Raw genomic sequence first — 25,430 nt, forward strand, 5'->3', positions numbered from 1 at the left:
TACCGTAATAACCCACTTCCACTGTTATAAAGATCAGCCCTATCTTGCCATTCTTTATACTTCAACCGATCTCTAACTAGCTGTTAAGCATCTCCCGTGGCTTTGTTTTCTTTATGTACATTACTCCACCTTGGTTCCTCACAATCTCTTTACATTGCATTGCATTGCATTCATTTGTAGTCCAGACAAACAACCAGTTTGGATTCAACAAACCACCATCAACCTCCCCTAATAGCCCATATATCACCACAACTGTGAGGTTAAATAAATGTCATGTATAATTACGGTGCTCCACCAGATGCATCAGCTGTCATAAATATGAAACCCAACCAGGTCATAAACACAGCGGGACTCCACAGATGAACCTTCTCTTGCCTGCTAATTGCAAACAACATCAATGACACATTGTTGTCTACTCATCACAGTCACTGAGAGGCCGTTGTATAAAAGGGTTAATGAAGCAGGGCTGTTACAGTGAAGATCACTATTTTATTGATACAAGTCTTCTGAAATGGTGCTACAAGCGGCAATGCATCTGTGTGTAACAATCTGCGGCTGATACATACAAGCCTGATTGTGACTCTATTGCTATTGTTCACACACGGCATGAACTCTGTGTTTCAGGGGGCATTTCTTTGGAATTCAGTCTCTGGGGATTGTAGGACCATTGTCCAGGCAAGTGAAAACCACACACAATGTGTTGAGAGATCACTGAGCCATAACTGGCTACTGCAACGACTTTATGCCACTCGATGCATGCGTCTATTCATGTGCTCTTGCATATATGCGCATTTCTTTTAGATTGCACAAGATTGCAGACCTCATTTGGGACATGAGAAAAATCGGACCTATTTTCCTGCTTTGATGCAAAAGTGAGACTGAATTTTGGATGCTTGGGATACGTCTGGGCTATTGTGAAAGGAACCAAATGACTTTCAGATTGGCTGTAGTTATCTCTTGAGCTTTAGGGAGGGAATTCCTAAAAGGGAGATATGAATCAGACTGTCAGAGGAGGAGGAACAGAAAACATCCCTACATTAGATGGATGACTGATAGACTTCAAAGCAGTTGTTGCAGTATGTTTTCTCTCTAACGTAGGAGGCCTTTCATGTGCTAAAGTTGCTCCGGTGTTTGATGTGTGTGTTTGTGTGAATGAGCAAAAAATAATTGTGTGTTTGTGAGTCGATACTGGTCTCAAGGCACAATTTCTCCCTTCAATCTCTGAGGAAGAGAGAGTTGAAGGTAAAGAGGGGGAAGATTCATTCTCCAAATGAAAATAACAGCAATGCCTGCACGATGCCATTGAGACCAAAGGGTCTATTTAGTTGATCATTTGCCAACATGTAGCTGCTTTTTACAGTCTGTAAATATTTCCTATTTACAAATATTTCCTGATGTACGCACAGCAGGGGGGTAGATCACCTCATCATCATGTTGCAACAAAGCCATGATGTTAATTAAGGACATGAAACAACTGGTAGGAAACCAGTTGATATACGTTTTGGGGTAAATTGTAGCAATCCTGCAATTGTCCTTGCATTTTTTGCTCACAAGCCTATCAGCTCGAGCTATCTACACATTCCAGAGAGAAACAGCAGCTATAACAATGATAAGGCTTCCCGAGACGATCCAAAGTTAGCTTTACAGGTAGTGAGACGTTAACTCTTAGTGTCCCAAAACATCAATGAGCAGCAGAGATTAAAAGCAAGGAAGCCACCTTTGTCTGGATAATAATAAGTCACTAGATATGAAAATCCTGCTGGTTCCTCCGAACAAAGTGTACCAGACGCTTAATACGTGACACATGTGTTCCAGACGAATGCAGAAAAAAGGCCAAACATGATTACAATCCTGATTCAATACAGGATTTACCATTATTTATCAGCCACACAGGAACATGAAACAACATTGTTTTAATAACATTTCCACAGAAGCCGGGTATTGTACGAAAACTCGTATATATGGTCATCAAAATCCCAGCGTTTCAGAATGAAAGTCTGCTATCTCAGGAGATTCACAGCACAATTACAGTTCTACGTACTTTAACACAAATACTGCTTGTTGTACAGTATTCTGAGTCACGGTGGAAGCAGACACACAACTTTAGAGTGTTGTTTGGGTGGTGAATCAAGTCAATGTAAACACTTTACAAATTCACACTGTGGCGATCAAAGAAACCGGCAGTGGTTTGTTTACACGCTTACTTTTTCCATTTTGTCTGTGAAAATACACTCAGTTAAATTTGACAAAATATCAGGAGAGGAGAAGAAAGACGTGGAATCCGTGAGACAGGGAGACGGCCCAGAAAAAGAGGAGGGTGTCAGGGCGGCAGGGACGCCAGCAGGCCGAAGCATGGGATTGGTTTGGACCACCCATCTGGACTGGCCGAGCGCCTGGGCTGGCTTGACTGCTGTTTGCCTGCTGGACTGGACTGGATGCATGGATGAATGGATGGAGGGATAAAGACGGGCAGAATTCCCGTGTAATGATTCAGATAGACAGAAAAAACAATGTGCTGGAAACATTAAATATGTCAATGGAAAACACACATGCTATGACCAGCAACCACACACGATTACAGTTCATCAAGGTTCAGGTTCAGTTCATCTTCTCCTGTTGTTCAGTCCCCTAACATAAAAATATATCGAAAAATATATATATATATATTTTTCAGATTGATGGGCCCAAAACGCAGGGTGGTCGAAGTTGAGAATTCCTTATATATTTAATATAACTTCATAACTTTTAAATGAATTAGATAATGAATTAAACATACTGAATGATAAACACCTAACATCAAATGTTACTAGTGAGCACTTTTTTTTACGATGGTATCACACCAGCTGCAACACCAAATGAGGCCAAGGACCTAAAGTGTGCGGGTGGTGCATTTCCTACGTCTGGCGCCCTTGCTTGGACCACACCTATCTTCGAACTCGGCCTTCAATATAACCTAAACTACATACCTTGAATGTTTCGTGACTGCCTCTTGCACTGGTTGTGATGCTATTGTAGGGAAAACAAACTGTCCGGTAAGAAAAATAAATACCTGGTAAAGTATTCCAAACTGCTTCTGTAGTAGTTCCCGCTACAATAGGTGTCTCCCGGACCGCATCTTTCCATGACACACCAGTTAAAAATAACAGCCAAAACACATTCATCAGCGCAGTAACAGTCTTCACAGTGGGCAGACAGCTGATTGATGTTTATTTGCTGATTAGTTCTGTGGAAAATGCAAATTATTGGATGTCAGCTATTAGTTTTGGGCCATTTCTTTTACAACCCAACTGCACTAAACTTGTTGGTTTGACCCTCTCTGCAAGATTGATTTACACAGCATACTGTAAATGAAATTAGCTAATCAAATGACGCTTCAGACTTAAATTGTGTTTTCTACGTGACCTGAGAATTTCCTCCCTCAAGGAACAATGGTCTCCCTTGTTTTTCTTCACCCAGGTTACACAAGCAGAACTATACATAGGCAATGTACCGCTAAAGAAATGACATTCACATGTGTAAAGGTAACATTGTTTTCTTTTCTTTTTTAACACCCTAAGCTCACTGACAGCTCAGAGCCACTGTATTGCTTGAGCATCTAGCTAGTTAGTAGCTAGTGCTCAGATAAAGAGCAAAAGAAGCTACGTGAAAAGAAAAGAACATTTGGAAAAAATTTGGAAAAGATTAACAAGAATGTCATTATCCAGTTTATTGCCCTCGATGGACTGGCGGCCTGTCCAGGGTGTCCCCTGCCTTCGCCCTATGTCAGCTGGGATAGGCTCCAGCACCCCCGCGACCCTAATGAGGATAAGCGGTATTGAAAATGGATGGATGGATGGATGTATTACTATTCCAGGAGAAACACTTACATCTCCTATTTTGGATCAGCAGCAATGAATATATCATTCCTTTGCTCGACAAAAGAACATTTAGACACCGTTACGCCCAACTTTTGAAGTTCACGATAGTGATGAATTGGCTCTCATTTGGAGAGATTTTCCAGAGGGTTTTTCCCTTGACCACTTCTGATAAGGCACGGTTATCTAAGACGCTAATCGGATTAAACAGAATGACTTTCTAAATGTTTCACGTTCAGTTCTTTAGTGTCTCACGCTGAACTTAACTCCATCCTTACAACACAAACGTACACACACACACACACCGTCACCCCTCCAGCTCACCCCTGACCTCCTCATATGCCGATTGTTCTTACAACAGCAGAGATCAGGCCATTAGACTGTCTCCATACTTGACATTCAGAACAAAAACACAGGCCAATTCTGGATAAAATATATCATAATCCCTCAAGGTGGGGCGGCGGGGGGTTTCAGGGCCACCAAGATAGCTATTCACAGCATCCAGACACTTGGAGGGACCTCCGGGAAAGACATTGTGAGGTGTTGGTATGAGACTTGGTATGACACCCCTGGGAAGAATGGTGATTAGTAACAAAGAGGGTGGACTAAACTCTAGGGCATTTGTGGAAATATACACATGGCATTGACTAATGCTTTCTTAATGTTAATAATGGTAGTTTGCACGTAAATATGTTTTAGTTTAGGAACAAGCTTGTTCTTGTTACAGTTGCATACTATTGCGAAGATGCACATAAAAAGCTAATTTACGCTGTGATGGGTTAATTCTCACCAACGCATTGTCCGGCCAGTCTGATTGGTTGATCCAACTTCCTGTCAGGAAGTGGGTTCAAAACAGCCACACACGTCTTGAATAACAACTGTCTAGAGGTGGAGGATGACAGGAAGATGACTATGAAAAAAAGAGATTTTACCTAAAGTATTGTTTGTAACACTATCTCTTTAAAATTATGTTCAAGTACACCCATAGACTGTTGGATATAAGAAGTGGATGTAGTCGGCGTGACATCACCCATTGGTTTGTGGACTGCCGTTATGAAGCCATGAGTTTGGCTGCCCCGTTCTCTAGAGTCATGCACTTTGTACGCTCACCATGATTAATTAATTGTGTAGAATATGTAATTATATTACAGTTATTAATCCAAGTACTGCTGCAATACTGCCTCCCCAGAGTGCAATTTGTTTTTTGATGCATCCTTACATCAGTTCTTGGTGAACTTTATCATGTGTGACCCTGACCTGAGGGAGAGAGAGAGACAGGCCTGGTTATCCGAGGTTGATAGCATGCAATGCTCAATTTAGCATTTTCTCATTTACAATTTAAAATTTAAATAATAAATGCCTTATAATAACTTATTTCACTTCCTGATGAACTAGCCCACCGCTGTGCACTATCCACCCCGATCACCTGGCTGTGCTTCCTTCACTTCACAAAAAGACGTTACCTCTGAACATGATCCAGGCGGCATTTACGTCTGACACCCCGTTGTAATTGGGAAAACAATTTAGTCCAATATATGCTTACTTTCTAGGGGACACTTGAACTATAAGACAGGATTTGACAACTCTGGAAAGTAAGTCTGCATCAGTTCATAGGAACATAGCTCATGCTATACAGCCTTCTCCTCAAGAGTGTGTCTGTGGCCTATTATTGATTTGTACAAGTTTATATTGAAAACATGATTGCACCATTGCCATTATTGCTTTTGATGCACTTGCCTTTGTAGCTCTTTACGTGCTTTCATTATGCTTTTTTTCCTAGGCCTAAGCTATTACGTTTTGCATGTAGTCTTTAACTTTGATGGTTGATATGATATTTTTGTAAAACTGCTGAAATTGTATTAATTAGTTGCTCTTATGCAAGCAAATACTTTATTTTGATGATTTTCACCACTCAATCCTTAATTCTTACATCAATCAGCATCTATGGACATACAAAGATAACATCATAGAATAGAAACATATTATTATGAAATGTTTCTTTATATCTCGCAAAGGTGGATGAGTGAGTAGGTTTGGCGTGGATAAGGTGAAGCAGTAAAGCGATCAGTGACATGGTAAAAGGCCATTGTTCTCAGTGCATTAAGAGACGATGACTCTCTCTACACTATACTCTCCACTCTTATCGAGCCCCACCTCTTTACATTAACACCTTCCACAAAAAGAACCACTCGAGTGATATGATTATATTACCATTATAACGTCACTGAAAGTTGATGAACTAAGTATTAAACATTCACTCACAACTGTGGGTTCTTCTGTAGATGTAGTGCTTTGGTCAACAGCTTGTATTTTGGCTGTTGAGCTGTAACGACCGACTGTACATTCAACCTTTTGATTCATCGATGCCCTCTTTCCCCACTGGTCCACACTTCCCCTGATGCCACCACGACTAAAACCCAGAGCCCTTCATCCAACCGTTCAACCCTGGGCATCACAGGGGCCCCCGCATACTACACAGCCTTTATAAGATTATTGCAATGGATGGAGCAGGTGTCTGCCAAAATTCCATTCCTATTTAAACCTCAGAGCCCATACCAGCAACCTAATCCTATTAGGCCTAATTGAGTGAAGTCAACAGTCTTTTTCAGTTAAACTAAGTTCACGCACTAATAGGATTCAAAAGGGGGCAGAAAAAAGGTACAATGTGTAGTGAATAGTAGTGTTAGTGTGTGGCTGGGAAGTGGACAGTGTGCATCAGGGAGCGAGTAAGCAGGGACTGTGTGTTGGGACCAGTAGAGGCTTCCAGCTGGGTTTGGGGATCTGTGCTCAAGGAAGAGGGAAGTCGTGGGCTGGAGGTCTCCCAGGAGGCTAGATAAGCTCAAAGGGGGGGGGACCAAAAACAACATAATTGGTATTCGGGAACCCCTAGTGTGTTCGTGTGTGTGCCTGTATGTGCATGTTTTTGATACTTGTATGAGGAAATCCAGTGTATCATTGGATACTTCATCAAATGACGATATATGTGTACGTTTGAGTGGCCATGTGCTGTATGCACAGATACAGTCACAGTGACAGTTGCATTGCAGCAAACTACAATAGAACAAAGAGAATATTCAATACATGATTTGGTCAAAAAGGGAAATTTATCAAACATTCTTTGATTTTGTCAAAATAGAGGGATATAGATCATACCATTAAGCAATTTCTTAATGAGTAATTTGATTTTCATTTAATTAAATCTTCATTGTCAAACAAGGAATACAGTGGAAACACACATAGCAAAAAGACAGAACTTAAAAATGTTTTTTTATGGGATACGAAGATTAAGTCAAACCAGCACTTTCCCATTATTTATACTAGGATGCACACTTATAATAAAACCTTCCCGGTAGGAAATCAAGCACAAGATACAGTGATACGACCTCAAGCCTGCCACCTCTTCAACCTTGTTTTTGATTGTTTTTGGCTTGTGGCTAGTACATTATCTTATCAGGGCCCTTTGTTAACATATCTCCCCCTTTGTCCCCAGTTGAAATGACATGTTTTTTACTCTGAGGCAGACTGTACAACTAGCTCTTTTCACAGAAAGTAAAGGAGATTGAATATTAGAAATCTATTCCGTTGTAAAGATAAGTGCAATACATTTCAGAAAAATGTAGAAACAGGGATTTTTTATTTTTATTCTAAACTAAGTAATGCATTTCAAACGGCCCGTGAATACACTTTCATGCAGTTTGTACAAACCGTACAAAAACCAAAGTGTAACAACAACAATATGTGGATTTATGGGCAATTGTGTGCTGGACTATTTCTAAGCTAACCAGCTGCTGGCTCTTGCTTTATATTTAGCATATAGACATGATCTATAGCTCTGGAAAAGAACGTGAATAAACATATTTCCCAACATATCAACTTGTCCTCACCCTGGTTTTGAAGTACACACACACACACACACACACACACACACACAACAAATGAAGCAGGTCAGAGTGCGACACAGTGTGTAGCCAGTGGCGTCAGTGACACAGACATGGCCTGAGGACATAACCTTTCAGTGCTGCCTGTAGCCAGAGGTGCTACATGGGACTCCCTTTGAAGAAAACACATCCAAAAGGACTTTGGAGACAAAAGGTTAGCATAGGCTTCCAGTGATGTGACGGAAGAGTAACATCTAACGGGAAGTAAAAGAGTAGATGTTATCTGGAGTTCCCCAGATGTGAGTTTAAAGATAAATAATTGTTTTATTATTCTATAATACTGATTTCTCACAGCACTCATTGATTGGATTATTGTTGGCTGTTGTCATCTTGATCACAAGGTTAGTGGAATAGGAACCAAGAATGTATCTTGTATTTCCACATTACGCAGGGGAGGATACCGTTTTACTAATGTGGGCCATAGAATGTGCGATCCAGTACAACACACATCTACATACATATCAGCTAGAAGTCTAGCCTGATTACTATCATAATTCCAATATAAATTATCATCAATCTTCATCGGGTGGACATTTATCACAAACATTTTAGAAACATTAATTAAGACTGAGAAAAAAATGGCCTAACTCTTATTTCCTAAAACGCACTTGGTGTTCTACAGTAACTGGCAGGTAAAAACATTCTCGTCTGTAGGACAGCTGATTAGGAGCCATAGAGCAAACATTTTAGTCAGTCATTTTCCTAAATCAGGGAAGGATGGCAATGATACTTTGATTTCAATCAAGAATATTACCCCTAATTCAAATCATGTTAATTTAGACTAGAAACCATTAAAAGTTTACTTTTTGAAAAAAGCTTTTCCAATGCTTAACATCTACACAGTTGTTTTTTTCTGTGAAGTCTTCCACCAAAGACCTTCTAAAAACAACACATTTGCGATATAACTCACCATAGTCAGGATTTAGATTAAATTAATTTTAAACTGCCTGACAAATAATCAAACCAGCATACTGTTTGCTTTCTTTTCCCTTAATCATGTTAAAGAAGGATTGCCTTCATATACTTTTCCTAATCCGATTACATCTGATACCACTGGCATTGACTTAGTTCCTGTATCTTCATGGAATCCTGTCTACATATTTAAATATCTAAATGATTTAGACTGGATAACTACGTAGCCATGTGCCTATTTCCACATTAAAGGATATGTGTCGTGCATTTCCTAAAACTGTGGAAAGAGTGATTGGATCTGCTATAGTTCATCTTCGTCCTAATTTAATTAATGCGTTTCCAATGGTCCGTTAAAAGTGGCTCGGACTGTGAAAAAAACAGAGATACAAACTCTTTTCAGCACTTATGGGAACTCTGCAAACAAGACTTCATGCAGTTTGATCACCCATGTTAAAAATAGTAGAGGGTGTGATCATCTATGGTTTTAAAAGATAATCATTTTTTTGTTAATAGTTTGACAATTTGGGTTTTTGAAGATGAGATTGATATACATATGAAATGTTCCTATCCATAATTAACAGACTTTACTTTTGTAATACTTTGTTTTGGTGATGAAAAGTTATGTTTTTATAAGAGCTTTTAATGCGTCAATACATTCAAATAATGCTATTTTAATGGTTTTACTATCTTCACTTAAAGATGTAAATGCGCTAATACACAGATCATACCAGCGATAGTTTAACCTGAGGAAGACCTGAACTGTCCTGAGTCCACCACAAACACCAACGGTCCTCCCCAAAAACACCATGTACCTGTTTTAGAGTGTGTGTGTGTGTGTGTGTGTGTGTGTGTGTGTGTGTGTGAGTGAGTGAGACTGAACTATGAAAAGTCAAAGGGGGGGCGGGGGCACACAGCTTAGCGCAATGATAGAACCGAGACAGGGAGGGTAAAAAAATCAAAGAATTGGAATAATTGGCATAATTCAAGGTGACTGGGCACAGTCAGGGGGAGTGTCAGTGTTGGGCGAATCTTTTGCCATCCTCAAAGAGAGACGGTCTGCACAATTAGCCACACAAACTCTGACCCCGCTCAGAATAATTAATGAATAACAGAGGGAATAAAGACAAAAAGGCGCAGAGTGGTGTGGTTGAGTGGCGAGCGAGGGTAATACATCAAAGAAGGCCGTTAATTGGCCCTGTGGCTTTCATTCTTTGCCCTATTTCTTTCAATTCATTGACTCAAAATAATAGGTTCAGGTTCATTATAAACAGGTCGTTAGCCCTGGGAGTGCCAACATTCAACAGGAGAGTCAGGCGTGTGTGTGTGTGTGTGTCTCTTCTTGCCTGTGCATGTGTACAACAATGTGTGTGTGTGTGTGTGTGTGTGTGTGTGTGTGTGTCTCTTCTTGCCTGTGCATGTGTACAACAATGTGTGTGTGTGTGTGTGTGTGATGGCTTAGCTTTCGCCTGCAAAGTCCTGACGACATCAATCCCACCAAGGGAAAAGTAGTATAGTTGTGTTGAGAGGAGAGCAACAGGCCGTGATTGCTTAGATTTTTTTAGTTGCGTAAGAGCATACAAGTTTTCGCGTGCATGCTACAAGTGTTGTCACGATGCTGGAATATAACTGGTACGGACAGGTAAGTGAAGCTGACACACCTATTCCTGCGATGACGCTTTCTGATGTGTTAATGTCTGCTTATGTACCTGAGTGATGAGGCCTCTGAGTTGCTTCAGTCCAATAGTAACAACACATAATGCAGACGACTACAACAAGATAATGATGACGCACAATATTGAATGTAGCTAGATTTATTAATTTTTCAAATATCGCAGGCTGTGTTTTCCACGACTTCAAATCAAATTCCAGATTCAAAATATATTTCCTCCCTATGTTCTGTATGCTTTGAAATAAAGAGCACCCTTGTTTACGATCACTGCAAAGGGACTATGGCAACTATGTTAAGATGTGAACTGAAAATAAACGGAGGCATAAATGGCATTAGACTTAATTTAAATAATTTAACACTGAAATCGCTGACGGCATCCTCATACCACAGCACTGCACTACACATTTGCATGTTGATTATAGACATAGCAGATTGATGCTGTAAGGAGGAAAATTACATTACTTTAGTTATTACAGTAATTGACAACTGTGTTATTTGCACTCTCTTGAAAATTGAAAGTGATAATAATGATGTGCAATTACAACAGTTACATTAATGTTTAAACTTATTTATTTTTTTGTTGACTCCAAATTTGGAGTTTATGGGATGTGACATTTCTTATTTTTTGTCATAAACCAAATGGATAATCTGGGAAATGCATTGGTTTTGGACCAACATTTTTGTTCACAGGACAGTGATGATTTGTAGGAATTATTTAATATAGAGCAAAACAATAAATAGTGTTTTAGACCCAAAAAAAAGCAGACTCAAACAAAGTAAACTTTTCAAATCATACATTTCGCAACACAGAGAACTTTAAGAGAACTGTTAATGTTGATACTGAAACAAATGTAGTTTTATTTCACTCTTAATGAAGCACAAAGTAGAACATTCTACAGTACATTTCCACACCTGTAGTGAGCATTCTCTTCTTCCTCTTCTTTGCATTGATGAGACACCAGGTAGTGGGACCAGGTGTCCTAATGTTTCATCTCCAGTCACCTTTCTCACCATCAGAGTGTCTGTTCAGTTCCTTGAGTCTTTTTTTCAATCTGTGGCTCTCATTCTTTTGTCTTATACGTTACTAATAAGTGCAGTTTTGGGATAAAAAACCCCACAGGTCATGTGAAACGACTCCAACTCACGCACAGAAAGAGACACACCATGAAAGAGTGAGGGGCAGGAGGGGTGGTTAACTCAATTACACTAACTTTTTCTGCTCTCGGCACATGATTTTGTCTCTCTACTCGTTGCAAACTCTGACATATTTCAGCCATCCTCTTGACCAACCACAGCACAGTTTTTCTCTTTTTCTTTTTTTTCATTCCCATACAAAAGTGTTCCCATACCTGGGCGAGCCATGTCAAGCAATTAATACCCTGAAATACGCCTTTTAAGTGAGTCTTTTGGTCTCTGTGGCTCCCCATTGTGATGAAACGATTGGTGTCGTCTCACGTTAGCCTCGCACAGGTACCTTCTCTGCCTGCACATCAGATCATTAACATAACCACAGATGAAGAGAGAGAGAGAGACTGAGAGAGGGAGAGAAAGGGAAAGAATAAATTAAGATGATATACTTTTGGGACCTGCTTTCAGTCAGAATGCACGCATGACCTCTGGATAGTTCAGAGGGCTAAATACTAACACAAGCAATGAGGAATAGGTTACTGCATTATCATTGTGTTGTACTGCAGGTGAGATCATTCTTGCTTGGGGGTGTGTGTTCAAGGATGTTCTCAGATCTAAGATGTCAGTGCATTACATTCAAACGCTTTAGTTTGTTATGAGAAAATATTTTGCATAAATGAATGTCTTTATGCAGATATTTGCAACCACATCGCCCCATCAAATAATATAGCTTTGACAGAAAATGTAGATGTACTGTGTGATGGATTACCTATGTTTACGCAAGTTGGTGAAAGATGATTTCTATAACATGCTGAAATGAACTGAGACCAATGGCTGTTTTGAAGGTAGGAAATCAATCTTAAAGCACATGGTACGCTTGAGAGAATTGCCAGCTGTAATATAAAGTATAGACAGCTTGAACGTAATGGGCTGAAACATGCATAACCACCAGCATGTTCCTTTAATCCCTAATGCATTTGATATGTGAAAGGGATCAGAGATGATTATTAATTACTGAATTACAACTAAGTTTCATGGTCATTTTTGGTTTACTGATGAGATCTGTCATTGTAAAAACTTCACAGATGGCAGGAAAAAAAGCCAGTGAAGCAAACATTAGTTTTGGTTCATGCATGCATTATCAACACATAAGTAGGATAAATGCAATGCATGCTTGAACATTGCTTTGACACTGGTGGGAGCAGAAGAGAGTGAGCAGTGTGCAGAGAGGTGTAGATTTAGAAATACACCTTTTCTAAATTGTAATTTAGTGAACTGAAGTCGTCTGACAGTGAAACCTTTTATGCATATTATTGCACATTCTTAGATTGTGGATTTTTCCAATGAGAAAGGATGCGTAGATGATTTTAACTTCCAGAAAACTAGCATTACCACCTTGGTTGTATAGCGCCGCCAACCAGTGAAGTAGCAGTTACATCCACGTCTCTCCAAAGGTCACAGGGAACTTAAACTTAAACTAAATCAGTTCATCTTTGACCTCAAGATTTAGGTCCCATTGACCTTGACCTTTGACCTCCAAAATTGATTCAGTCCTTCCTCGAGTCCAGGAGGAAATTTGTTGACAGATGAAGACAATTTTCTTTATGAATGTCTCGGTGATAGCTGCTTGGTAGTTGCTTGGGAGGTTCAAACCAAACATGCATGCCCAGTTCTGGGTTCAGGTCATTCAAGTCCCACGTGTAAAGCTTGAGCAGGACAAGTTGATTGGTGAAGCTGTTTTGTTTGGATGAACCGTATTTGGTGAAAAGAAGTGGCTGGCATGCGCATCAGAGTAGGCGCGTGGTAGTCTACACGGGAAGACTTGGCAGTCGCGGACATCCCACACACTTGGAACTGGCAGAGACTGAATGATGGAGAAAATAAATTGAACTCAGGCACAGCTAATTACCCAATTCATCTGAGACTGGCAATCGGGGTGATTTATTGAATCATGATTCAATAAAGGAAACGGAAAATAAATAGAATATATATATATATATATATATATATATATATATATATATATATATATATTTATATAACTGTTACATTTATTAATTTGGAGTTAAAGTTTCGGATAATAATAAGAGATTCCACCTAATGCATATTAACTCTGAAGTAACGTCACGATCTGGATGCTTGATTAAAGCCTTTACCTCTTACTCCCCCTCACTTGATGTTCCTCTAATGCGTGGCTGTGATGAGGAGCAGAGGCACTCCTCTCTTCGTCACAGCATCTCACTCATTCAAACGGCAGAGGCACAAAGATAGCCAAACAGAGCCAACAAACAGCTCTTTGTCCTTGGCATTAACCATATATGACTAGTTCTGGTAAGGTCAAAGTTGATTTAATTTTCTGCTTAGTTCTCATTACAACAGCTATTGCATTACTTAATTTCCCACAATCAAGTTAACGGAGGAGGAGTCATCAATACATCTCCACCAAAAGCCTTTTGAACAGTGGCTGGCAGATTTATCCCACAGATGCACTTTGTGTAGCTTCGGGGGAGCAGCATCCTCTTTTTTCATGCCATGTCGAGCTTCAAAGGTCAGAGGAGCTGCATGGAAATATTTTAGATTTTGAGCTCCACTCTATTCAGTTGAATCTTCATCAAATATATATTGTTATTTTCTACTTCTCTTTGCGATTTGCACAAAGATAAAGCAAGTTCTATGGAAATGGAAACACTTAAGTTTTCAGGCATTACAAGCTGTATACTGTAATAAAGTGATTTCCAAACCATAACTTAATTTTAGGAAGGATAAGTAGTTAAAGTAGTTTGCTTAAAATAATGCACAGACATTTGAAATAGTCTACTACAACTATACTTTTAACTATTTCAACCATTTGGTTTAAAGTACAAGTAAAGGATAAATAGTCAATGGCCATTTTATAGCTTGGTCCAAATGTTTAGTGAGAACTATTATTGAACTGAACTTAGCCCACAATGCATTGTCATAAGTGTACCATAAAGGAGAGTGAAAGGCCTTCATGCATGATTTAAACCACGTTGACAGGTGAGAGGAGTGACCTGAGTGTCCACATGGTACTATTATACTCTATGGCGTATGCATAGAAATCAAGACATATTGCGAACAGTGAAATAGTGAATGACTTCAGATAGAGCTTTAGTAATTTTAAAAGTCTGTTACGATGTCAACAATAACAATAATATAAATACAACATAATACACTGTATTTGTATTGCCCCATTCATACAAGAAATGCAATACAAAAGTGCTTGATAATATGGTAAAATACACCAAATAATGAACTACAGACAACAAGAGGAAATCCTCCAGGTATGGTTGACAGTTACTTATTCCAACTTAGTTTCTGTTTATTGTCAAACACAATAATAAAGAGGGCCAACCCTCTAAAAAATGCAATAGGCAATTTCTGCCTGACTAAATCTCAGTCAGGAATCTTTTATTAAAGTCTTGCCATGCGTCAGTCTGGACCTTCAGATCATGTTCATCTGCTGAAGGTGGAAAGTTCCCTTGTGCTAACCTTAAATCTCAGCTTAATAAGTGCACATACAAGATACAAGATAGCTTGGGAGCCAATCATGGTCCAGTATGCAACTTAAACCTGTATGAAATAAAAGAAATTCCAGCCTTGTAGCAAAAGAGAGACAACAAATAGGTCTTTGTCCACAAAACAAACCATAAATGAGTAATTCAGGTAAGATCAAAGTTGATTTAATTCTCTGTTCAGTTCTCATTAAACATATGTTGCATTATTTAATTTCCCATGATCACGTTAAGGGAGGGCGGATGGAGGAGATATTAATATATCTCAACTTTTTTCCTTTTATTGAGTCTGTCTTGGCCATTAATACAGAATATGACTATGGACTTGTGCTACGGGGACACATGTAAATACATTGAAGTGACACAGTGATATATTTCATTGTTGTGTTTCATTGAAATCCTGCATGTTATGGAGAAATGATCACAAGTGATGTTTCATATTAGAGCAGAGACAGAGTTTTTGACTGCGAAGGCTTTAATTGGTCTGACTAGAAGCATAAAGTGTCTCATAAAGTGTAGCACGGACATTCTACTGCCTCCATTCAACGATCACACTCTTCTAAATGACTGCAAAGCGGAAAGAGAGTCAAAACACTGGGTCTGGTGTTGGCTCCGGTCTTCTTTGCCTGACCCTGTCGTCTGTTCTTTGTTCAGCTTGCTGAGTTTGATGGCGACCAACACGATTAGTAATTTCAACTTTTTCCGCACTTGTTTTTAATTCTAATATATTTCTAAATGACTGCACGGTGGTATTTCCTGGTGTCTCAGGCACAACCTGGCTTTTATTATCTTAGATGCTGTTATAGCTCCCCTTTTTAAAGTTATCATGGGATTACTAATGTCGGTTAACTGTGAACATTCTTGGACACATTCAAAAGGTAAAATAAATCACACGATATTCTTTAAATAAAATACCAAATATTTTTGAAATGATCCCATCTGCAAAAGTTCATCAGCTACATTTGAGAGTGCAACATCGATGTCTTTCTCAGTGCAGTGAGCGTTTTGTCTTTAGACTGTTGCCCATGCTTGAAAGGCCTTTACTTTGGTGAGCTGGGACTGTCTCGCAATCAATCATGTGCATAATTTTAATAAGACTTCATCTTCATAGTTATAGTTGGAGCCCACCAGGGGCTCCTTTTCACTGTCTGCCAAAGTGAGAGATTAAAGTTGTCTACAGTACAGCTTTCTGACATCATTCAGAGAGGCAACACTAAGCACCGGCCTATCCTGTTCTAGCTCAATGGACAGTGAGGGTCAAGGATGAGGTGCCCCTTTCAGGACCACAACCACCTCATAGCGGTTTACCCACAATCCTCTGCTTTGTATTGCTCAGCGGCTTTGTGGCTGTGGCTTGGACCTACCTTCAAACGGTTAAGGTTAGGTGCCATTTCCCTTTGTTTGTTTACCCGTGCAACTCCTTTTGTCACTGTGAATCAAATTTGGGTTATTTCATATTTGAACTTAAATTGAACAAATGACATGAACCGTAAACGCTGTAAAGATTACAAACAAATTAATGTTTTTAAGCTGTCCGGACAAAAATATTGTGTCCACAGAATAGGACTGTAGTATGTGATAAAGCATGCTTTAATTAGGAGGCAAAGTTGAGTCCTAATGAAGGTATGCTTATACTTAAATTTGATTGTGGGACCGTTTTGTGCTCCAAACAGCTAATATATTAAATTGACAGAAGATAGCTGGAGCTCTAATGTCCGTTCTCACAACTCACCAGGTACTCTATTTTATTCAATGTGCCTTGTAAGAAGACCACACTCTTTGTAGAAATTAAAATGCTTATGAAGCGTGGTGAAGTGTGATGGTAGTTGGCCCTCAGTTTACGTCTCTCTGCTCCCTGTCGGATATCTCTATTAATTAACCTTCTATGCATTTATGTTGTGTATAAAACGGTCTTTCATTATTTTTATAATATCCGTCGTAGCAAATTCTGTTGAATTCTTGTTGAATTATTCCTGAACGAAACACGAAGCTGCTACCTGCACTGTCATTTGAAAATTGCTCAAAGGGCCCAAGTCATGCAACATGTTAAGATGTTATCATCTAATGTTAACTTCATTAGCTTGGCGTTAGCTAACGATCACTTAGCCTTGCATGTCGTGGCGTGATTGTATTTGGAAGCTCGGTCAGAGACGCAGGTAACAACCGCACAACGAGAACACGTCCGAGAGAACAATTTTGATTGCCAATTTGAATATAATTGATTAAAGCGCCAATTGATGGAGTATGCATTCGCTGACATTGAGCAAACTGTAAGCAGAGTGTGAGTGAGTGAGTAAGTGTGAGCATGTGAGTGAACCAGAGAGGCTAGACCACTGCTACACACATAAACTAGTTTAGGTGGCATTCTGAACATGTAGGACCACGAGCTAATCTGTCCACAGGACATCCAAGAACATATGTAACCTTCATTAGGGTTTGCGTGTGTGTCTGTGTGTGTGTGTGTGTGTGTGTGTGTCCGTGAGGGAAAGTGTGCGCACACATGCACGTGTGTAGAAGCTCTACGATCTCTCAGGTTCTCCTGTGAACAGGCTCCTTTTCACTGCTCAGAGAATAGTGTGCTCCGACTGATTTAGAAGCAACAATTATGTTATTCCATTTCGACTAATTGCATCTCCTCTGCACTGACTGTCCTCCCTCTTTCACTCAGCCATCTGTTGACCGAAGCTGTTGGAATGTCACGTAATGTAATGTTTGTTATTTGCTAAATTAGACAAAAAACGAGTCAGTAACCGAGTAGAACTACTTTGTCAGTGTACTTTATTACGTTAAAGGTGTCTCTACACATGTTCATCTTTTTAGTCTTTTTTTAACTTTGACATCACTATCTTTTATAAAATAAAACTTTACTTGCTAAAAAGAAAACATTTTTTCGAAATAATGAGACCATTTTCATACAGTTCGATACCTTGTCAACTTAAAATGTGTAGCCTTGGAAAGTAAATTAAAAAAACTAAAAACAATAGCCTACCTACGGTTGAAGAGCTTTTTTACTATATGTACTATTTGAATGTATTATATTGTTTGTATTTTGTTTTGCAAATGTTTATTCAGATTAAAAATATCTGTTAAGACGAAAGAATGAAGTGTGTTTTGGCAAAAGAAAATGTAAAGTTAAATAAGTAAGACCCTAATCTTTGGGTTTTTATTAATCAAAACTCCATCGGGTCTTTAAGTAATTTTCCTTCTTTACTCTAAATATGAATTTTTTGATATTTTTACACAAAAGTCGAGGCAGACCTTTTTCATAAATTCAATATTTCATCAAGGTAACAAGTATACACACACACACACACACACACACACACACACACACACACACACACACACACACTCTCTCTCTCTCTCTCTCTCACGCCCAGTTTCACATGTAATCCAGTTAAAATGGCTATAATATTTAATTCATATGAGAATCATTAAAAGTGCAGTGGTGCCGTGTCCATTATGCATTCCTTTTCTAGCAGGATAAAACAGTCCTCAGATGTGGGAGCTGCACTTTGAAGTGTTGTCTCAGAAGCAGGCCAACTCTTACAGGAAGTCCCTGATGTTTAAAACATGCCATGCAGGAGGGGGACTAACAAAGGTGAGCACTTGTGGCTTGCCCAAGATGAGCCAAAAATGGCCAGCCAGGAATTTGGCTAGATGTGATGGAATGCACAGCGGACATCAAATAGAAAAGAAGCAGACAAATATACGCGTGGGTAATGGTGAAGTTGTAAGAATACAAAAACCAGGGATGTGCATGTAGCAAGAGATAGATGGACACACACACTCGCACACACACTCTCGCGGAGACACAGCAGGCATGAAAATGCCATGTTGACCTTCAAATGGCAGCAAATTGATGAGGACACAACAAGCTAAAATCTAAAATCAGGAATAGCTTCCATAGGCCGGGTACAGGTGGGGTCGAAACACAGCAGTATTCTGTGTTAGCATTGTTAGCTGTACTGCTTTTGCTGTTTTTGCAGGTAAATATGGTGCAAGTATAACAAAACAAGCATTTACTTTCACAGAAATGTCTTGACTCTCTGGATTTGTTTTGCTAACCCTGGTAGGATTTTAAGGCTGGATTCCACTCTCCTGTATTTAATATGTTTTTTGGCATCTGATTTAGCTGATCGTTTTTTTAATATTTAAAGCTTTGGACGACAGGGAGGATTTGCAATGACCCCGTTCAGTTTTGCTGTGTCCAGGAATTCTCTGAGAGCCATTCTGGGAAGGCTTGTCCTGCCCTGTTGTGGCCTGACAGTGACTGGTACATGATAACAACTGTGTGTGAGCGCACACTCACCGGGTGCTTCAGTATATTTGCACACATGCACAGATTACATGTCGGTGCATTTCCCCAGTTGAATCTGTGACTGTAGTGCGATGGTTAGAAAGCCGTCCAAGGGAAGTGGGTGTCATGAAGATAACCTGGGAGAATGTGCTGAGCTGGGCTGGATGTGCTGCAGGAAGGAAAGTGTGGTGATCCACAAGCAGGAACTCAACTTTTGTCAACGTATTACACCCCTGCACATGCACACTCCAACCCCCTAACTGCCATCTGTATTTCTGCCTCTGTCAGGCCTTTTACCCTGACCAAAAGCACACACGGAGCAACACACACATACAGGAAGTGGCCCGTGCGGCTCCCAAATAAGCTGATGTGTCATGCCTTCCTTTTTCTGCAAAAAGCTCAGAAAAGAGGCTGCAGTACCTCTCTTCTTCTTCTTCTTCCTCTTCTTCTCCCCTCGTCTGAATGAGACGCAGCTAAAGCCGTGACAGTTCATCTTTCTTCTGTAAAAATCTTTTCCATATACTGTGGTGGGAGACGCTGCCACTCTGGGAGCCATGCGTCGCTGTTGCGTGGTCAAAGTGACCACCTTGACAGAGATCCAACTTCTACAGGTAGGGGGAGCGACTCAGCTATACAGGCCAGGCAAATCGGCACCAGATGAGATATAGAAATGTGTATGTGTGTAACTATGTGTGCAGTTGTTTGTGTTTGCGTGCAAGATACATTGTATGTGCTTTACGAAAAATCAAGCACAGCCAGAATAAGTGAATAGCCACCGTGGAATGCACATTTGGTGATCGGTTTGCTATCCCAGTCTTATCTTCCCTCACATTTCGCAATCTAGGGTGTGTGGTTACAGCTATTTGCTGGTTAGCAGGCTCAGTGAAAATACAGTGAGCATGTCTGCAACGTTTTTTTTCTCTCTCCCACTTTTATCTTATCTCTGCAGATTCAAGATGAGAAAAGGATAGTTGAGCATTCTCAATACATTTTGCAGAAATGAATCCAAGCCTCCCAGACTAGTTTTTTGTCTATAATGTGTACAGTTTGTTAATGTCACCATCACCTAGTGTTTCATAAGTTGTTGGGTTTTTATGAAGTGAAAGGAGAACTTGGGCAGGACTGAAACTGAGTGAAGCAAGAGCTTTTCATTCAGAGGGAACACCTGCGAGTGTGTTTGTTGCAATGGCGCCGTGAGTGCAGCATATTCAGTGGGACTAACGAAAAACACCTTTTAACTCTGAGGTAAATCGCACCACGATCGAATGTGTCTCACAAATAGAGGCTGAGGAAATCATGAATTGAAAGATTTAGCAATCAGTGTGTGTGTGTGTGTGTGTGTGTGCGTGTTTGTGTGTGTCTATTCTAAAGGTGTGTTTTTATCTTTCCTAAAGAAGAATTTGTGATTTTTCATTACATACATAATTGAGAATATACAGTATGTCATGTAAATTAGTTATCAATAGTTTGTATTTTGAGGGATATTGTAGTTAGTAGAGCATTGCTGTGACATGCTTCATAGTTGCAGTAGTGTGCACTTGACTGCATGAATCAGATACATATTCTATATAACTGCTGAATAAAACAACATATGCTCTTCACAGCAGAGACTAGTATTTGTTGGATTTGATCAACCTGCTGACAAAATTATGTTTGTAAAATAATTAGGAAAAGTTTGATTGAGAAAGAAAAAGAGCTACAGGCTGTGTGTGAATGTCTGGTTCTGACATATATTTGAATGGTTTAAATGTTCTAATGAAAATAATGAAGTTAGGTTATGCAGCTGATCTCATCAACAAAGTCAAGTTTATATCTTCTGAAAGGAAGCGGAAACTCCGAAATCAAACCGAACAAATATAATTGTGTTATTCAAACGTCATGAAACATAATGAAGCAAACTAAAATGCATTGAGTATCTGCTTTGACATTAGTGCATTGGTCATTTCTTCCTGTATGCTCTGCAAAAAAGTCAAGAATAACTGTACAAATGTGTGCAAATGGAAAGTGAACCTGTTGACTCTTCTCCACCAGTAACCTCAAACACTGCCTCGATTGTTGTGGCAGGTGCCGGTAGCCATGTTGAAAGAGAGAGAGTCTAACTCGTGCGTCTCAAACATCAGAATAGTCACAACAGTCCCAAACCTGATCTTTTATTGATTAGATTCTTATTTCATTCCTGTCCCATGTGTATGGTGGTCATTGATAATGTTCCACATGTCCCCTTCACACATAAACAGGCATGCCATTGTCGAGGCCGGCCTCGGCGACTGAGACACCATTACTTCACAAATCTAATCGGATTCCCTTAAGTGGATAACAAGCGTGTCTCCGGCATTTACAGTAGTGAGAAAGCTGAAGTGAAACCAGGACAAACTGCTGTCACACAAAGCAGATGTGGTGTGTAGCAGTCCTGGCAGTCCTCCTGCTATCCGTCGTGGAAAGAAATGTTGATTGGTTCACAACTGGCATCTTGTTTGGCCCGGAGGAGTCAGATAAGAGCTCTCAGTCACTGCTGACAAGTTGAGTATTGTGACTAGTCTGTTCTTAGTTAGGTGGACGAGGGCTGAACTAAGGCGGGCGGCTAGACTGGCTGACGAGGATAACTCAATGCTGGATTTCCACACAGATCCAAGGTTGCCATTGCTGAAAGTCCCTATTTAACCCAGACAAACTAACAACAGGCCATTTGCTAGCGAGCAACTCATTCAATCAATTTCAGGAAATTCAGAAGTGTTGAGAGAAGAAAATGACACATTCGTCGTCCTAAGCAGTTGCTCCAATTAACTCACTTTGTTGTTACTGCCTTATTTGATCCGATATAACCAACAGCTAATGGTGGCTTATGTTAGGTCATTTCAGAGTGAGTTGACTTTGTGACCCTTCTTTACTGTACTGTAGCTTAGCAGTTAGGCGAAGCCCTACTGTTCAGCAGAGTCCAATAAAAAGTAGCTGCAAAGCTTAGATTATCGGATATTACTTGATAAATGACACTTGTTTTTGGGGTATGTAAATGTGTTCTAAAATTGGCATTATTAATATGTGAACCAGAGATGGTTAAGATAATGAAAAGTTATTCAGTATCCGATTACCTTTTACCAATCAGTTACACATATTAATTAAAGCCATGTTGCATAGTCTCCAACGGTAAATCTGATCATGTAAGACCCACACATTATCGCTTATCTTATATAATAATACCACTGCTAATGATATATGTATTAAAAAAATACTCTACATGACATGAACTAATAGAGCAAGTAATAACAATGAGCTTCTTTGTCAGCTCCAGAAAAACTGAAGGTTTTAGGTGAGGTTTGCTCTGACAATTGCCCTCAAATACAAAAATAAAGAGCTCAAAATAGCTTTATTGCAGTTATTGTTTGGGGAAAGTGATACTACTTAACTGTCTGCTTTGAAACCACTGAGTGAATGAAAAGGAATGGTTAAAAATGGCATTAGAGTTATTTAAAACCTCCATTGGGGAACAAGGGTCAATTGTGCTGCCACAGCCCCTGGAGCATGCCGTAGAGGACCTTGTAAGCTGATCAGTGATTGGTCAGTCAGACAGAAAAGGGCGGTCCGCATGAATTAGTGACAGACGTTAAAGGCAGATATCCTGCAGTGATCAAACCCTGGGTGATCTGACAGTCCAGTGTTTGAAGTGATTATCATGCTACGCAACATAAAGGCTTACCCCCAGCCTTGTGCCTAATTAGTTCACTTAGGGCCCTTTATAAGACTTTGGTAGGGGACTGGGAAGTACAGACAGTCGCTGAGAAGTCAGCCGCTCAACAGGATAGTAGCAGCAGATTTGGATCCTTAAAGTTGACTTGCTGACACACCAAAACAAACAAATCTGAAGACCATCTGCTTCTCTGAGAATGCCACACTTAACTGGCTGCAGTTACTACACAATGCGGGATGCAGCCAGCGCTTCAAATGTAAGGATAACCACATTTAGAATATCACATTTTTTGTTGCACGGTCAAGCATATTTTTTATCTAACGTATGTGTACGGCTTTTACTACTGGTTTGTCAATTTGGATGACTGGCTGTATGTATATGTATATACTTCTGCAGATTAATTTCATGTGTTGTTTGTCAATTTGAATTGGATTCGGTGGCAAGCTTTTTAAATTGGCATTTTTCAGTTAAAAAGTGCTTGTACATTTTTCACAATATGACAGTACTTTATTGAGAAAGGTGTTAAATGGAGTTCAACAAAATACAGTACTGTTTAATAATGGGAAATACTGACTCGCAACTATTCCTGCGTATTGAGTTAGATCATCTTTTCACGAAGCCGACTGTGACCACCTCTTGTGCGTGCATTCTCAGTCAGCGCGGTTTCAGTGGTGTGAGAAACAATGCACGGTGAACTGATCCTGCATTCAGTCAACAAACAGAACTGGTTTGTTTTTTCGCTGCAGGTACAGAGCCACCTGGAGAACTCCAAGTTCCACCTCCATCAGACCCAGAATCAGCAGGTCAAGCAGTACCTGACTCTGGGTTCCAAGCTGGCCTCGTCGGCCGGGCAGGGCCACGCCGTTCTGCATCCCCACGCCCCGGGCCAGCCGCTGGCCAACGTGCCGATCATGAGGAACGGACACATGCCCCCTGTCAGCGACAGCAGCAACCCCGACAGCCCCGTTACCCTGCTCAGCATGGCCAATCACGACAGCGAGGTGAGTGGACTTTTGGGAAAAGAAACCGTGAAATATGGTGTCGCTGAATATATGGAACTGAAATTGAGAAAACTCCAAATGTGCCGAGCGGTGACTGGAAGAGTGAAATTGCAACAACAAATTGGAACTGGTTCACATACGGCCGTAGTGTGGGTCATCATTTTTGTAGATTTCGCAACATTCTTGGCACGTTTTCTTGTCAACGCTTCATCTTCCTGTCAAAAGAAATGTCTTGCTCTGTGTTCATTTGGTATGCCCTTTGTCAGAATGTTGTCTTAGTCCCTCTTAATTATGTCGTTTAGAGAGATAATTGATGGCTGACTCTTTGTTTGCAAAGAGTCAACCTGTAAAATGTCAATCTGAATTGGGTTTTGAGAGTTCCATCTATTCATTTAAAATAGTGATGCCGTCATTGATCTCCCCCTCTCTCTGATGTGTTCATCTATAACTTTAGATATGCCGTCTTTGATGAGAGAACCATTTCAAAGGAGGAAACTAGTTTGACAAACAGATGCATGTGTTTCCCTGACGTGTTTATTCCTTTCTACAAGGTGCTGGAGAACTTATACATTATTGGATTAGTCTCTGGCCATTCCTTCCCTTTTTCCTAATGTCTATTTGTTGGTTTGAATGTTTATATTTTAAAAGATCAAATTTGGACAGTATTGATGTGTTGATCTTCTGGTGCAAACATAATAACACTGAAATTACTCTTTTCTTTTAGTTCCCAATGGATGAAGTTATTGATGACCTAATTAGTCTTGAATCCGGTTTCAATGATGGAGGCTTGGATTGCATGGAGTCTAACCTCATAATGCAAAACAATGTAAGTATGAATCACAGCTACATAGTAACACAATGTGACTATCAGCAGTTTGTATGCATTTCTGCACACTCCTTAATTTCTTAACCTGTTCACATTATTGCAGTTATATTTATGTAAAGTGAAGTTCCTCGACTAATCACTTCTGTCTTTTTAAGTTAAACAGTGACTTGAAAGTGAGGTTACTCCACCTAAATATTAGGGTGCATGCTTGACTTGCTTGGGAAAAAAGGGACCTATCTTCGTTTGGGGTCAGCTTAAGTCTGGAGATGACTGAAAGTTCATTGGGGCTTAGCAACATTTCTCACATTACTCAGGAAGATCAACAATGCAGATTAGGTTAGAAAAAGGGAGGTTGTTTGTGGATAGAGGCATTCTCTTACTGACACAATAAAATAATCTCAATTAATAGTAACTGTCTACTAACGGAGGTCCACTATTGGGAAGACAACCAACAAGAAGTGGCACCACAGACGAGCACTATCAGTAGGATTCATGGCCAAGAAGGAATTTGAAAAACTCTGGGCAAAAAATGTCCGACAAGGGTTCCATTTGGCCGGAGAACAGAGCAACACCTGAGCCAAATA

General features: G+C 39.9%; 1 protein-coding gene across 5 annotated transcripts in view; it reads left to right on the forward strand.

The window, feature by feature from the left end:
- The window catches only part of tfec (transcription factor EC), a 39,776-nt gene that overhangs the window by 8,574 nt on the left and 5,772 nt on the right, over positions 1-25,430 (forward strand). Inside the window, exons 3-5 of one of the 5 annotated variants that reach the window (XM_034525911.1) lie at positions 625-675; positions 23,766-24,020; positions 24,745-24,846. In XM_034525911.1, the coding sequence (XP_034381802.1) occupies positions 625-675; positions 23,766-24,020; positions 24,745-24,846 (408 nt within the window). Of the gene's footprint in view, positions 1-624; positions 676-19,716; positions 19,946-20,086; positions 20,580-22,364; positions 23,276-23,765; positions 24,021-24,744; positions 24,847-25,430 lie in introns of those variants that run through there. The other 4 variants (XM_034525915.1, XM_034525916.1, XM_034525913.1 and 1 more) reach the window with 4 other exon arrangements.

Source organism: Cyclopterus lumpus, chromosome 23, assembly GCF_009769545.1.
Source record: "Cyclopterus lumpus isolate fCycLum1 chromosome 23, fCycLum1.pri, whole genome shotgun sequence".
NCBI classification, from domain to species: domain Eukaryota; kingdom Metazoa; phylum Chordata; class Actinopteri; order Perciformes; family Cyclopteridae; genus Cyclopterus; species Cyclopterus lumpus.